This window comes from Acipenser ruthenus, chromosome 24, assembly GCF_902713425.1.
Source record: "Acipenser ruthenus chromosome 24, fAciRut3.2 maternal haplotype, whole genome shotgun sequence".
Classification (NCBI taxonomy): domain Eukaryota; kingdom Metazoa; phylum Chordata; class Actinopteri; order Acipenseriformes; family Acipenseridae; genus Acipenser; species Acipenser ruthenus.
The window spans coordinates 16189343-16207332 of NC_081212.1; the positions used below are offsets into that span (position 1 = coordinate 16189343).

Consider the following 17990-nt stretch of genomic DNA (forward strand, 5'->3'; position numbering starts at 1 on the left):
TGAAAATCCGAACTTATTGCTTACGTGTTTCTGGCAATTCCCAGCCAGGCTACAAAAATCTGCCCCGGTCCCGGCATTTCTATGATCCATTCTCTAGCTAGCGCATGCAGTGTGTATTCACAATTGACCATTGAAACACCAGGAACCAAAAAAGTACATGAAGCTTGATAACATGCAAACTCAGAAAAATTGCCATGTGTAGTCTTTACACATAACATTTAAATACGTAATTCATATTACAAACACCCACTACAAGGCTTATCTGGAGCACCAGTTACAACAGCAGATTTTCTTTTGAGAAGTGAGTTGTGACGACCCCCTGAAGTTCAACATTTTTAATTCAAGCCGGGGCATGTTCCAGGGGAGCCTCAGGCAGCAGCATCAGGTACAAGAACCTCCAGGAAAATCATTACAGAAGAATGCAGCCTTCGCTACTTCACAGCTCTTACCATGTAAATCAGTGGGCCCCATTCATCACCATCTGATACCATTTATACAGTTAACTGCAGCCAACAAATGGTTTAAAGTTTTACTGGTTCTAAATCTGTCACACTGAAATGGTTGTGCCTGTCAATTCTGGATTGATGTTAGGGTTAGGGTTAGGGTTTAATATACAGTAAGTATGTGGTAGAATGTACTGTATGATGAACTTCACAAACCCTTGCAGTGTTTATAAGAAACACATTACTTTACCTTCATCGCAGCATTTTATTTTCAACATAATGCTGATTGTTTTGATATTTGTTTTATTCACATACCATAGAGTAGGTAAATCAACTAGGGAATTGCTTTTTTCAAACTGTCCTCAAGAACATTTGCCAGGAGAAAGAAGATTGTTCTTCTAAACATCCAGTTCATGCTCCCTCCTGCTGTGTTTGAAATGAGAGGTGTGTTGTGGGAACAGAAAACTAGCATTATTGCAGGAGGGATGGTGCTCTGGGTACACTGCGATACTTACGGTAGAAGTGAATTATGTTTCTCCTGTGCAAGACCATATCGGTAGAGATATTTATTTAAAAGTTCAAATGGAAAAAGAAAGCTGATCTGTCCAGTAAATGTGTAACCTCCATTTGTAGGTTCCTTTGACACCATGGACCACAAAATACAGTTGTTCAGATTTAGCTCATTCCACTGTTGTCAGTTAGTTGTAATTCACAGTTCGGATCACAACTGTGAATTACGAGCAAGAGCAAAACTTTAGGCAAAACATATCATTTCACACTATTAATATTTCAAAACTAGAAAAAAAGCAACTGAGGCTACAATAGTTCAGTGCAAGCAGGCTTTAATCCCTTACAGAGCTGAGGGACGACTGTCACCTGCTAACCCCGGGGGCTGGTCTCTAGTCAGCTCCTGCCAGTAAACCCAAGCGCCTGGCTGAGCTACTGAAGCCCTATACAGGGATGTTCTGAGTGTGCAACAGATGAAGGAATTCACACTGCATAGTAAGAGCTGTGAATTTTATTTTTAAAGGAAAAGCAACCAGTTTCTGGGATGATTGCACAGAAAGACATGTGGCTCATGGGCCCCTCCGATACAGATGCCTCACTAGATGTTGCAATGGACATACGTTCAGAGATAAAATAGGATTTTTTAAATGCATGCAGCAGGACAATGAGCGCTTCTGACAAATTAGAATAGGTCCAGCTGTTTTGAACTGCTGCCTGCGTATAGTCTCCTCATAGAGCTCATTGGTGAATGGTATCCTTCACATAAAACTGCGTTAGGTGAACAGTAATATTAGGTTTTGTCAATGCTTTGCCGGGTTTCAGTACCTGATCTGCAAAATGACACCAACAACAAAATAGTGCCTGCAAAATACAAAATATCAGATATTACTCCATTATAAAGCAGCTACAGTTCATGTGCTGAATGATAGAAATTGTTGGTGGCTGTTGGTGTGTATATGGCCCTCAGTATCTAGTCCAAGCATGTGAACTGTAGACCTCTTCCCCCTATATATTATACTTGCAAGCCTACAGGGCAGCAGTAGAGTAGTGGTTAGGGCTCTGGACTCTTGACTGGAGAGTCGTGGGTTCAATCCCAGGTGGGGGACACTGCTGCTGTACCCTTGAGCAAGGTACTTTACCTAGATTGCTCCAGTAAAAACCCAATTGTATAAATGGGTAATTGTATATAAAAATAATGTGATATTTTGTAACAATTGTAAGTCGCCCTGGATAAGGGCATCTGCTAAGAAATAAATAATAATATGGTGGTTCTCCCATTTAAAAGAACACCTATTAATATCCTTTTGATCTGAGGCTGACTGCATGAGATCATCAGAGGGAAACTGCACTGTATGTGGTATTTCCCCACAAGAGATATATTGAAAATTCAGCCACAGCATATTTAAACAGCCTGTTGTCCGTAATAGAATCGACATCATGATCTGGGAAAGTGCAGTTCATTAATCCTTCCCCCTGGATGAATGAGGTTAATAATTCACTTCTGTTCCAAAGTGAGATGCCATTCCCAGAGAGACTGGAAGAGGCTCTTGTATCACTCTTCATAAGAGCCTGCCATTGTATCTACCTTCAAAGTGGTTGTCGTTAATATTTCTTGGGGTAATCGGACACACAAGGACATTTGTTTTTTTCAGGACTAAACAAAAAAATGTTACCAGCATTTTAACAGCATTACTGTATGTGGCTGAAGCCTTGGATTGTCTGCTATTGTGGCACGTTATTGAATATATCAGAGATACCGGAGAAATGTGTACTTGATATCACAAGATCATCGGCCATATATATTAATAAACACCACTCACTACAGTACAATTGTAGCCATCCAGAAATGCTGTTTAAACTGAGAAATAAACACAGAACCACACACTAGGAACTTACATAGAATTATGGGAGATTTCCCTGGGTCCCTTGCTTCTCGTTTTATTAACCCCCTACCACCACATCCCATTTTCAACAATGGAAGTTACAAACTAAACAACTGGTAGGAGAAAATGGAGCAGAGGTTAAGAACGTTTCCACATAGGAAAAAAATATATTTTCACATAGAAGCCTTGTTGGTATTTGTGTTATGTTCCTTTTAGAAAAGCCTTTAGATAACTGTCTCTTATTGCCTGTGTTTCCGTGCAGGCCTGTCCACCAAATGGACGCAACATCCGTGAAGTACAGTGTGCCTCCTACAACAACCAGCCCTTCATGGGCAGAGTCTATGAATGGGAGCCCTTCACTGAGGGTAAGGCAGCTCTTATCTGCTTGCAGAATGAATACCACTTCTTCTTTTGTTACTCTCTGCATTGACTGTTGTGTGCATTTACAAGGTGATAGGACTTTGACTGATGTGCTCGTCAAGTTTGCAATGCAGTCAGGGCCTCTTAAGATCAAGTCCCATTGGCCAAGACAAATCTAAAGCAGAATTTGGATACACCCCCAGCACTGTAATCCAATGCAAGAGGCAAAAACTGATTTAAACAAAACGAAAAAAACTGCTAACTGAATTTGATTGATCTAAACTGAGAGAAATATAATGGAATTTAATAGAGCAAAATGTATCTTATGTATCTTAATTGGGCTTCACTTGGTTCATCAGAGATTCAGAGACCCACATTATGCCAGTGCATCTGAAGTATAGTACAGTAGTGCAACTCATTATCTGTCATGAATGCAGTCCTCTGTTTCTTATATTCAATGTTTTATAAAAGCAATGAGCCCGACAGGCAGTTCTCCATGCTGATGTAATTGCACACATGTGGTGTGAAACCCTCGGCCCACGGCCAGGTATGTAACTGTCAGCCTAATCATGAGCACCGAGGGACACATTTACAAAGCAATGTGTCCAATGCAAAGTTTGCTCCACTTTGTTTTCTGAAAGATAAAGCAATTAGCTAATGTTACAAAGCTAGTCAGAAATAGTAACTCCAGATGTCCTGTAAATACTGCTACTCGTTAGCTTTCTATTAATCCTGCTGGTGTTTTCAGCAAGGGGCAATCTACATTCCTCCCGAGCTCTATATTGTATTTTAAATCCTTAGGCAATCAGGTTGCTCCCTTCACTCATATTCTGAGACCTTCTCATTTTACATACAGGGCATCTCACATATTGCAGAGCTTTCAAATGTGGGACTTGACATTTAATACAGCCAGAAAACTTTTTTCTGGCTGTATTCTAACTCTTTTATTACTAATCTAAAAATAGATCTTCCAACAAGAATACTGAGAATGATTAACTTTGAAGAGCGTGTAAGCAGGAAAAACAGAAATGCACTTAATTCAAGGTTTAATCTTAACCTTTTTCAGTAAAGGAAATATTGTTTACCCTGATACCTTTAAATCAGGTGCTTAGAATAAAAAACATAGCATAGTGTTATAAAGCATATTCAAAGAATGCTGAAGCATGGTTGAGTATTGTATAGCCCGTAGAGAGGTATGGACAAGTCTAAAACATGGCAAACCATGGTAAACTATGGTAAGTGCACGATATACCCTTGGGACAATCATGGGAAAACTACAACATTACTGTGCAAATGTACTGTAGTAAACCTTTTAAGGGCAGTTTCAAGTTCTCTACAACACTGTATATGCTGGCTCTTAGATCTCCCTATATTAGGAATTCTGGCAGTTTTTCAATGACAGATGATTTAGAGGAATTTATGTTGAAAAACAGACTTTTCAAAGGTAAGAAGCATGTCCAATCTAAAATCAGGATTCCAAGCATGATTGTAATTTACCCTAAGGGCAGACAGCTTTATCCATTTACACTAATTGGCGTGATTGGTTTGAGACATGACTAGCTGTTGTCCCTGAAACTTTGATCTCTGCGCTGGGCAGTCATTGAAGGACAGCGGACTGGAGAACACCATTACCTCATAATGCTTACTCTTTCTACCTTCAGTGTATATAGTACCAATCAGAAAACGAATTTCAAAAAGCCTGACTAATCTTAACATCGATGTGTGTAAGACTGCATATATACATCATCCACGTGTCTATGGAAAAGATATTGATACATCTTGAGTATATAATATGTAAGCACGAAGATGTACTTTATTGTTTGACGTGTAGGCTAAATTGATAACATTTAACACATTTAAATGTTTAAATTATTGGCACCTCTAACCCCTGAAAACACATAAATGTTGCCATCTGAACATTATGTTCCTGCATTTTTCTGTGTCTGAATCACTGCTGTTGTAGGCACACTAAAAACAGCAATGTCAGTTAATGTTATTTACTGGGAAGCATGTTACATTACAATATGGGATAGTCATCTCCCAGTTGATTACTGACCCAGGAAACCTATGCTAATTGTATTTTAAAAAGAAATAATACATCACAGGAGAACAATGTAATCCTTTAGAGTTACTTCAACCATATGTGACAAAAAGCCCAAGTCCTGTTGATATAGAGTTATGGCAACATTAAAACGATTAGCAGAGGAATCTCCACCACCAAGCTAGGCTCTGTACTGTATCTAGGAATGGGATAAAAAATAGTAACCTGGGCCTCCTGCTTTAGAAATAAGAACAGTTTGACCGCATGCCTTTCAGTAAGAGGCGTTTGTATGTATATGCTGAAGCACCTACAGTACTGTGATACTTTGGACCCTGGAGTCTTAACGATCTGCTTGTGAGATTCGGACCAGAACACTGTAGTGTGATGAACACTAATAAACTCGTGTTACTGCATAATCCTCTACCCTTTTTCTCCTAACATGCAGAGGCCAGATGTGGATAATTAGGGTAATTACTAGCTTTTTCAGACTTATACTATCCTGCTTATACAGTAACTGCGGAATAAGCTAAATGCTTCTCTAGTCGGTAAAAAAAGCTGTCCCTGTTGCAATTAAAACAGAATTGGTTCTAATGGAGCTACATAGCCTTTTGGATAAAAGAAGGTATGTGGTAGCCTACAAAGTCTGTGTTTCCAGCTTTCTTTAGGCGCCTGATAAGAATAAATGTATTTTGTGGCAGTATCATGGGTTGTATATCAATTAGTTATGAAATCATCCTAGTGAAAGGATCTTATATGCTGTTGTAAATCTGCACGGTTTCACTTGTTCCTATCTTACACCATTTAAGAGGCTGACTTCATTTATATGTTGTGTAAACTAACAGTGCCCTTCACTTATACTTCTGCCCTGATGTACCATATTGTGGCCTTGTAAGGTCTTAGTTTTGAATGACATTTGACATGTCCATTTTCAAGGGCAAGTTTGATTGCATGACATAAGTGTGTTTCAACTCTTAATAAAAACACAACAACAAGGCGAGTGTAGTATACAGTAGCTAGCTGTGAAGTTACCTAAGCTGTAGACACTACTGGAGTCACTATGTTACAGGTATGGAAGCTGTGCGTGTGTTGAGACAGTTCTCAACACGTCCTACTAGGCAGTCCTGCTCTGAGCTGCACAATCCTCTCCGTTGTTCCTAAAAGCACACATTGTGAGGGAGGCGGGCAGCAGCAGCAGTGCTGGTATTTGGGCGTGAGTGTCAGGCCTCAACATTTCTGACATGTGCAGTCATCCAGTTGGAATGAGGAGCAAAGAGTCAACCTGTGAGCAGGTATACCCATGAACTGTACAAGTCATGTTGTGGTTTAGCGTGCTTTCATTAGGCTAATACAGTGCTATACTACATTTCCACCACAGTTTTATAATGGGTTAACACTTTGCGTCCTGGTCCTCAAGCAGTAATATTAGCAATGTATTAGAGACTTCTTTGTAATTAATGGTGGAGATTTCACAACACACAATTGGTGTTTAGATAAAGTGTTGACTGTGTGGAGTTTTTTGCAGGAGAATTCTGGATTTCTTCATTTGTTTTTCTCGCTTGACCAACCTATGGGCCTCCTGAACCAACACACACTCCCCAACTTGAACTCATACTTGACCACGGCAATGGCAGTGTTTAGCTGCTCCTGGTGAATGACAGCATCAGCTGATCTTCTGAGCAAAGTTCAACAAGTCTGTAGATGCAGATTTGCCCGTCCGTCTTGTTTACCTGTCATCCACGATTAGCAGCAAACACTACCTAGAGGCACGGTAGAGATTTGAGTAGTTGAATTGTACCATTATAATATTGGAAACAAACAGTGACTTGGAACGATGTGCCAAAAATATACACATCAAGTCACTTGTGATTGCACCTGGTTTGCATCATTGTACTTCTGTAGGATACATGCTAAGATGTATCTTAGCTCAGCTATGCTATAGGGGAATTTGTTTTTTTAAAGAAAAACACATTGTCTGTAGATTTCTGCTCAAGAAGGTTCTTTTCATTTCTTGAATGCCCATTCTGTTTGAGACACTAACCTGTGGCAGCTTCTAGGACTGATGCCACCGTGTGAAAGCTCTTAGTGCAGCTGGACTCAATTGCATTACAATTATGAGGCAGGCATGAAAAGGGGAATCAGGGGATTCTCATTAGTATTGCCCTCTCCCTGTCCACTGGAAACACCCCAACACTCTCACTCTCACACACACACAAAAACACACGCACACACACAAACACTCACGCACACACACACAAACACATACTCACACACACACACACTCACACACACACACTCACTCACGCACACACACACAAACACACACACTCTCACTCTCACACACACACACTCACACACATACTCACACACAAACACTCATGCACACACACACTCACAAACACTCACACACACACACACACACACACACAGAAACACACACACACACACAAACACTCACGCACACACACACAAACACACACACTCTCACTCTCACACACACATACTCACACACACACTCACACACACACTCACACACACACTCACGCACACACACACACACACACTCTCGCTCTCACTCACACACACTCACACACACACAAACACACACTCACACACATACACACACAAACACTAACGCACACAAACACACTCACACGCACACACACTCATGCACACACACACACACTCTCACTCACACACACACATACACACTCACTCACACACACACAAACACGCACACACACACACACAAACACTCTCATACACACACAAACACTCTCACACACACACAAACACTCACGCACACACACACACTCACGCACACACACACACACTCACTCACACACACACTCACAAACACTCACACTCACACACACACACTCACAAACACACATACACACTCACACACACGCACACACACTCACGCACACACACAAACACACACACTCTCACTCTCACACTCACACACACACACTCACACACATACACACACACAAACACTCACGCACACACACACTCACACACACACACACACACAGAAACACACACACACACAAACACTCACGCACACACACACACACAAACACACACACTCACACACACACACACTCACGCACACACACACACACTCTCGCTCTCACTCACACTCACAAACACACAAACACACACACACACATACACACACAAACACTCACGCACACACACACACACTCACACGCACACACACACTCATGCACACACACACACTCACTCACACACACACACACACACACACACGCACACACAAACACTCACACACACACAAACACTCACACACACACACAAACACGCACACACACACACACAAACACCCACGCACACACACACACACACAAACACGCACACACAAACACGCACACACACACACACACACAAACACTCACGCACACACACACACACACACTCACTCACACACACGCACACACACACTCACGCACACACACAAACACACACACACAAACACGCACACTCACACACACACACTTCCATAAAGTGAATACCCAGCAGCAAGAGCAAGATGAAACAGCAGCATTTATGTCCCCGGAGATACAAACGGAGAAGACTGCTGATCAGCTGAAGACATTTGTTTGATCTTTGGTTTGTGATCCCTCTGAAGAGCCAGAGAGAGATAGAACATGCACAAGAGACAGAGATGCCGGCTCTATACAAGGATACACAGTTGTCTTGAGTATGTTCCATCTGCATGAAGGATTGAATCCTATTTATTTTCTGGTCACATTCTGCTACATGATTTATATAATAGCTAACAAACTTAGTAACTGCATACCAAATAGTAATTGCATAGCAAGTTCAGAAACTATCATCATTTTCCTCCCCCCTATACTGAGAGAACGTTATTTTTTTTCTCCCTCTGTTACAGGTGATTTTTGAATAATTCCATGAGAATTAAAAGTAAACCAAAAAAAATAATAAAAAAAAAAAATAAGTAATTTTTAATAACAGAACAAACTGATGAAGTGAAGAACTGTATTGCTGTGTGAGAGTTCAAAAAGGAGTGAATGGATCTTGAAAAAAGCTTTCATTCATGCATCAGACATCTGTGACCTTTCAAGCAACCAGAATATCATGTCAAAGGTCAGCAGCTTTGTGGTATTGCCATCTAAATGTACATTTACATTTAATGTGTAATACTGAAAGTTAACAGCAAACCACGGCGATGAATAAACTATACAGATTAAACAGATGATTACTTAACTGTGTCTCATTACTAACGTTTTCGTATTACACAATTTAGTGTAAAATATTAAAATATATATCCACTGGTCCATTTTATAGAAACGTAATATGAGGAAATGGCCGTTCACAAGCTATTTTGTGTTTTGATGTTTTTATACAGTTTTGCTGTCTAAAATGTACATTTAATTTGTAATACCGAAAGTTCACGGTAAACCACACCGATGAATACATTAATAGCTTAAATAATCACACGGACAAACTTCAACGAAACACTGATGCATGCGCATATCTCAAAGTACTGCAAAATTCAGCAAGGGGCAGAATTCAGTACGACAGCGGGCATGTTCAATAATGAAGTTAGGTGGTGTTACGATCAGGAGCTGGCGTGATGACTTCCAGGTTTGCTCAAAGGGCAGACTGTGGCACTACAAGTCAGGCATTGTTTCTGATTTGTTTCCTCTTTATTGTAATCCCATTTTAGAATTTCAATTACATTTGCTGATGAACAGAGGTTGAAGATTAAATTAAACCACTGAGGCTGCAGACAGCATTGTCTGCTACAGTCATAGACAATAAATACATCTATTGCATTGAAATATGCATTTGATCCTTCTGAACAAATTATTGTACACTATAATATGTATGTATGTGAAAGAATGTGTTGCCAATTTCAGGTGTTGAATTTTACATCTCCAGAATATAAAAAATATAAACATATTTTATTTGTTTAGTGCATGTTAGGTTAATCCAATAAAATTAAGATCCTTTGGTACAAAGTGTTCTTTATGATTCGCCGTACCAATCTTGGTGTCTAATCAGTTCTGTCTCATGAAAGAATCAGGTGATCTTTTGCAAACGTAATATAGTGAATGTGAAAGGAAGACTTTTTATTTCAAAAGCGCTAGAAAAACTGGACTAATGTAACATGCCATACCAAAATATCCTTCAAAATAATGTACTTCAAAATGACATTTTCAAAACTAGAAATAAAAACAAAAAGCATGAATTGTGCTCCTTTATAGCTTTGTAACAATAAGAGGATGATTACCAGTCTCATCAAATTATCTTCAGTGTAAATTCAGTGTGATTGTACAATGGCAATGCCCTGGTTGAGTGTTACCAGATATTCTGACAATGGTATAAACCAACACACACTTGTAATCCATATACTGTGAGTGGAAAGCCAGGTGAACTTGAGTGCAGTATAGAAAGGTAGTGAAGGCCTAGTTTCCTTAGGTTCTTTGTGCAGGGTTTCAATTTGCCCTCCTAGCCTGAGGAGCGCACGCTGGTCTGTTGAAGAGCTGTTGAATGGAGGTCTCAAAACGTTCTCAAGTCAGGTCTTAAAAGATCCAAGTGATTCAGCATCAACATGACTAGGTAACCCATTCCATACCCTCACCACTCTCTGTATGAAGAAGTGTCTCCTTCAGCAACATGACTAGCTAACCCGTTCCATACCCTCACCACTCTCTGTGTGAAGTGTCTCCTTAAACAACATGACTAGGTAACCCGTTCCATACCCACACCACTTTCTGTGTGAAGACGTGTCTCTTTCCCTCTCTGCCCAAAGTCAAACTCCAGTTAATTTTCCAACCATGTCCTTTGGTCCTGGTTTGCCACCTGTAATTTTTCTTTGTTCTCGGATAAATAGATTCAGTTATTTCAGCCTTCATAGCTCATTCATTTAAACTCTGGGATTAGACTGGTTGCTCTGTGGTTCTGCTGTTGCTCTATGACTCTCTCCAGGCCCACACTGTCCCATTGGTTCTGTGGTGACCAGAATAGGACACTGTACTGTAAGTGCGGTCTCACCAGTGTGTTATACAACCTCATCATAACCTCCTTTGATTCGTTCTCTACCCTTTTGGCTACATACCCAAGCAACACTTTCCATTTCTTGATACTAAATTTCATTTGCCACATTTCTGTATGTGGTCTAAGGGCTCACCAGATCCTTGCTTCATGACTTTAAACACTCAATCATAAGATCTTTAGATTAATATGAAAAGAAACTCCTCTTTTCCATGGGAGCGTTTTGAGCAGTCAAACCCCGGGGGTGGATCGGATCATTTGGAGAGCAGTGGGAAAGAACTGAGGAAACCGATCACACCTGTGTCCCAAAAGAGTGGTTTTGTCTGGTGAATCGATTCTGGGTTATTTCAGCAGGGAGAAACCAATCCACTCTCCAAAATCAGTAAGAAAATGAACCGAGTCTAGTGTATTCATCATTACATTATTAGTATTCTTCATTTCTTAGCAGACGCCCTTATCCAGGGCGACTTACAATTGTTACAAGATATCACATTATACATTATTATACAGATATCACATTATTTTTACATACAATTACCCATTTATACAGTTGGGTTTTTACTGGAGCAATCTAGGTAAAGTACCTTGCTCAAGGGTACAACAGCAGTGTCCCCCACTGGGGATTGAACCCACAACCCTCCGGTCAAGAGTCCAGAGCCCTATCCACTACTCCACACTGCTGCCACATTACATTCGTCTTCATTAGGCTATACATTGTCATTTTATTATGAGACAGATAATTGCTTTACGCTGTTCATATATACATTATTTCTAAATATGTGTGAATTACTGACAGCTTAACAGCATTTCTGCAATTGTGTACTATGGTGCTGTACTATTAGCCTGTGTGAAAAATAATGTCATGTGGAAAATATGAAAATAATTACATTGCACAGAGCAAAAAAAGATCTTGTCAAAATAAAACAGAAGGCTGTCTCGTGGGAGAATTCTTGAAATAGGATTTTAGCTTAATTCTTACAATACTTGTAAGCAGACGTTTTAAAATTTACAAAAAGGTTATATGCATTTTCCTTTAACCCAACCCCCTTCCGTTATACCTACATCTTTCAATCGTATAAGTGAGATAAAATCATATTTTATTAATGGAACATTGACAAAGCATTTACTGGCATATAAAAATGGCAATGACATTATTTAGCATACGTTATTGGGTGTGTTAGATTTGTTATTGGGTGTATAGATATTCTTTACATATAGAAAAGTGCTCAACAGACTCACATGCACTGCTAAATGCTTGATTTTCAAAACCTCAGGTTGTAATGATCTTTTTAGATCACCCACTGTTTAGATCAATTGGATAATCGTTTGTGTTTTAAATATGTCTTTACAATGCAATGTGTAGGAATTTATAAACAATACTTACATCTGTTCCAATTAATTTAATAATATTTGGTATTTATGAAACTGTTTAGTTTCATAATAGCAAGCATTTTTTAAGTAACCTACAGTTGTAAACAAAGTATTGGCACCCTACAGGATCATTCAAGAAAACATGTTAAATACAAGCATTTAGTAAACTTTAGCCACTAATTTATACAACAAAGACCAAAATACACAAATTCTGGTAGATGTTGGAAATAATTGCCTTGCTTTCTGGCTATTGATTTTGTAATGCAGCTTTGTTACTGTGTAATTGTTTTCAATCAATGAATATATATATATATATATGTGTGTGTGTGTGTGTGTGTGTGTGTGTGTATATATATATATATATATATATATATATATATATATATAAATACATATATATATATATATATATATATATATATATATATATATAAATACATATATATATATATATATATATATATATATATATATATATATATATATATATATATATAATTATATTACATTTTTACAGACTTTTAATGTAGAGGTGCCAATACTTCTGTCAAGAACAAATATTTTAAATTGCGTATGTGCTTTTTTAAAATTTTTTATGAAGATTGTTTGTTAAACTATCAGACATTGTGTATTTTGGTTATATTCATTAGTGGCTAATGTTCACTGAATGCTTGTATTTAACATGTCTTCTTGAATGTTGTTTCTTATATTACGTGTAGTGCAACACTTTTGTCTGCGAGTTTTCATTGATTTATCTGCTGCACAAATGTGAACGTCAATGAAAAAATAAAAAAAAGTTTAGTTTTCCTTAGTTTTGAATGTTAGTATAATGCAGCAGTTATATGTTATATGTCAGGTGGTCTAACAGTCTGCAGAGCTAAAGCCAATGCCACACTGCCCTCTTGTGGCAGAAAGCACACCATCCACCTCAATTTATGGTAGAGGAACCTTCCCCCCTTGCATACTGGGAATGAATGAACTGTGCATTGCCAATTTCTGGTTAAAATTGTGAAAACTACTTCTAACCTTGCTTTTCCTATGAGTGAGTTTCATATCCAGCACTCTGTTCTGAATATGTTATTTAGATTTTTCATGTGCTATGTTATTTAAACAATGAACACAACAAATGTAATTATCAATTGTAATAGGCAATTATCGATCAAAATGCAAAATAACATAAAATGGTCAAGCAGAGATTAAAGATTAGAGTGAATGTATAGAACACACTGTAAACAAAGCGTTAAAAAACTACAGACTACAATGCCAGTTTTAAGGGTGAGTCATCAATATTAAACTACTGGCAAGCCCAACGTATCTCCATGAATTCTCAGTGTAAATGACTCTATAGTAAACAACCACTTTTTGACACACTTCATATTAAATTGCAATGCTCCCCTGTTGTGCTGCAGTGCGAGGGGCTCAGCGGTGTGAGCTGAACTGCCGGGCGCTGGGCTATCGCTTCTACGTGCGGCAGGCTGAGAGGGTCATCGATGGGACGCCGTGTGATCACAACGAGACGTCCATCTGTGTGGCCGGCCAGTGCAAGGTAAGGGTGCCGTGGGTCACTGACTGTGTCTGTCTTTGCAATGTGGGTGAAGCGACACAAGGGGCAGGTCTGACAGTTTAAAGACACGGTCGTTTGAGTTATCCTGGCTGTCGTTTGCTGGATGCATGGTAGAAGGAGTCATGTGACATTTATCAAAGCTGCTTCTTTAACTCAGTGGTAGAGTTCTTTTTGGTGTCTATAGGACTGCACTGCATCCAGTAAACATTTTTAAGGGTCAGTATTTGGATCTATGGTAAACATATTAACTAACCATTCAATCAGCTTATACACTGGATAAGCCACAGGTGGATTTTATTAGAGCTTTTTTCCAGCACCAGGGCATTGCATCAACCACTACAGTTATCCTTGGGATTACCAGGTGGCTGATGCAATCCAGGGTGATTTTACAGTGCTGTAAAATTCTCTAATAAAATATTTTTGGGAATTGTCCTGGTGGGGTTAGCCTATAGTCAAGTGGACAAATGTTTTGGACAGTGTCTTCATTGTTAATTGCTAAAAGAAGCCTCCCTATACAAAAGTGTTTACCTTACTTCCCATTTTGCATTATCTCTTCTCTTTTGAATAGGGCTCTTAATGTGTCTAACTAGGGCAGAACAAATGAGCTTTAAAGGATTTGGTTGAGTTTAGCATGATTTAACATGAAAATGATGAAAGCATTTTATAAAAACTACTTGAAAACAACTTTAACTCCCCCCCCCCCCCCCCCCCAAAAAAAAAAAACAAACCCAATATAATTAATGTTTTATTACCTAATTGGTCGTTAATTGTATTTCAGATCTATAAAATCGGGAACCTTTGTAGGATATCACAGAAATGCCCCTCATGGTACTGGAATTCAAAATGAGCTTGAAGTTGCATTGAGTGTTTGAAGAGGTTTCTGGAGGGTAGATCTTGCAGGTTAGGGAAGTGAACATTGTAATCTAGCCAGCCAGAGTGCCAGAGGACAGTATAGAGAGTCCAGGCACAGATTGAGGGCACAAGCACAGAGCACATTTTTTAAATAGTTATAGGTTTCAGTTATACAGTACATGGCCTAGTCAGTCAGCTAGGTCTATTACTGAGCCTGCTTGCTAACCCACATTACTCCTGATACATCCAGGCACATCTACGCAGCTCTCCGTCATCCTCGAGACACATGCAAGAGAGTACAACTCCATAGAACTATATACAGTCAATTCTCACTAAACACATTTCCTGATACTACACATTTTGTACATGGTCCCGGACAAATGTAGCAGTCACTTACTGTAAATTATAATACAAATTTACTGTTTGTGTGAATTATTTGGAGCCCCCTATAGATTAATAAATGTAATGAAACAAATTGACCGTTTGAACAGCTGAGGTAAAGGATATTAGGAAATGTATTCACTTGCACCCGGATTAGTGCCTCTGTTCTGTATTTTAGTGCTGTTTTGGGACTACTGATCCTATGATGTATTTCACGTTGCAATAGTGCTCACACATCAATGCCATTTCCATGAAGAATTGCAATTAGTGACCAGTGTAAACAGCAAGGCGCTTTCCGATATTGCTTCTTTGGTTTAAAAATGCCTGTGATATGCCTGTATCTGGGACCACTGTAAGACACAAACCTCAGAAATGAGCACAGGAACTGGGGCATGTCGATTTCAGATGGCTTGAACAGTTTAAAAGTGCACTACTGCGCGTGCAATGCATACTGTAACTTACTGTTGCCTCAACTGTTTTTTTTTATATAAAACTGGTTTTGCAATCTATACTCTTAAAAAGTTCACTTACATTCATATTTTCAATAACGTGCTCAGTACTTTTCAATGTATAATACTTTTCATTGTACTGTAATTGAAATTTGATGTCAGTGTTACTGTAACCAATAAAAACTGACAGTGAGACGAAATTCGTCTCAATGAGAGTTGACTTTACATTACTTAAAGTTACAGTTAACAGTTAGAAAATGATCATTTCAGGTTATTAAATATCCACAGACACATCACCATGGCTTAACTTCAAATTTGTAATGCACATCTTTGCCCAAGTCCTAAAATGAAATCACAGTGGGCTCTGCTCTAGATTGTAGAGCGCCCCATTGTGGGCCACCAACACCTCTGCATATTCTCCAGCAGCAATACAGACCAGGCTGAGTGAGATCTGACGAAAACCCAAGGTGCAGCAGACAGGTAAGGGTGAGAGGGTTCAGTACAGAGCTGGGCACTGTAAATTACTGTGTGCCAGAGAACCAAGGAGCAGGGTCCTCTGGTTATAGGAACATCTGCTATCCATTTCCACAACACAACTGTCCATTTCCTCCAGTGGTCCCAGCCACTTCTCCTTCTCACTCAGCCTTACAGTGTGTCTTTATTGGTAGCCCTGGAAACTGAGAAGAGTCTAATTACCCACAGGTCTGAGTGGTAGCACAAAGAGTGTCAACGTGAGCTTCTCCAGTAGGCATGTCTTAGAGGAGTACAACCATTAGGGCTGGTTTTCAAAAGCTTTTCATCCATGAAACTCCAGTTATCTGTGTTTTCACAGTGATTCCCCAATCCATATATCATTATCTGGATATTATAAAGCGAACAGAAAGTTGGACACTGTCTCAGCCCATCATGAAGTAGCATTTCTGGTCATTGTATAGCGAATACTATTATTAACAGTGAGTTATTAGCTTACGCTGGGGTCGCGCTCTGTTGCTGGTGTTAATGAGTGTGTGTTTCCTGTAATAGCAGGCCGGTTATTACAGGAAAAAGCGCTCACCCGTTATTATACACCAGTAAAGTGTAAACGCCTCACCACTTTGATTACATTGTAATGCATTATTCTGCCACACCTGTGGCCTAACAACTCAACACAAAGAATCTGGATTAAAAAGTTAGTGACAGAAGATTTTATTCAATGAAATTAGTTGAAAACATTTAAATATTGTGCTTTTTCACAGCACCCCGTTTCTTATGAAACAAGAATTCATGTTGTAAGATATTTCTGTAAACTATAACACAGTTGTGTTTGGGAATGTTTTGAATCAATTGTCTTTTGCTGATCGGTGCTTTCTTTACACAGCAGCACTACAAGTAAGATGATATTCAGTGTATCTCTTTCAAATGGTATCAGAAAATGAACAGCTATATCATACATATATATATATATATATAAGCAAGCTCTTGTTTTATTTTATTCTTTTTTTTAGACATGGCATTTGATTGAAGGAAACAGAAACGCAAACGGGCAGTACAGCTCAAAAGACAATGATAGATTATCTCACGAAAAGTGTTTACTTTTAATTGTCTTTGAATAGATTTTCATATCACTAGCAAACAGATGTGATTAATCGAGCGGATGATTACTTAAGCAACAGAACATGTCAAGCTTAAAACCCCTAATAATGATGGTCTGTTGAATGTTTTTTCTATATGCTCACCTGCACATGTTTAATTGAAAGTGTAAGGTTTGTGTTTAACCCTTTATATAAAAAGAAACACAGTAAAAATGTAATTCTGAAACCTATTAGTGTAGAAGATTATACAGAGCAGGGCCTCTTAAAACAACATCACAAAAAACATTGAAATACCAAAAACATGTGGTTGTTGAGAGTCAGTCAGGCCTTTTATTATCCATTCATATTCAGAAGTAACATTACAAGGAGTAGTTTTTACAGATAAAATTACTATCGACTGTACCTATCTATCTAAAGTCTAGCTATCTGTATACTGTAATGAAGTAAAATTCCACAAGGTGGCACTGTATGATTTAGCATGGCTTTTTTATAACACTTAACTAAAGCATCACATGTTGGCATT

General features: G+C 38.9%; 1 protein-coding gene across 1 annotated transcript in view; it reads left to right on the top strand.

The window, feature by feature from the left end:
* LOC117429867 (thrombospondin type-1 domain-containing protein 4-like) overlaps nt 1-17990 on the top strand; it is a 157012-nt gene that overhangs the window by 29727 nt on the left and 109295 nt on the right. The window contains exons 6-7 of the mRNA XM_058998449.1: nt 3096-3198; nt 14060-14196. Coding sequence (XP_058854432.1) covers nt 3096-3198; nt 14060-14196 — 240 coding nt within the window. The remainder of the gene's footprint in view (nt 1-3095; nt 3199-14059; nt 14197-17990) is intronic.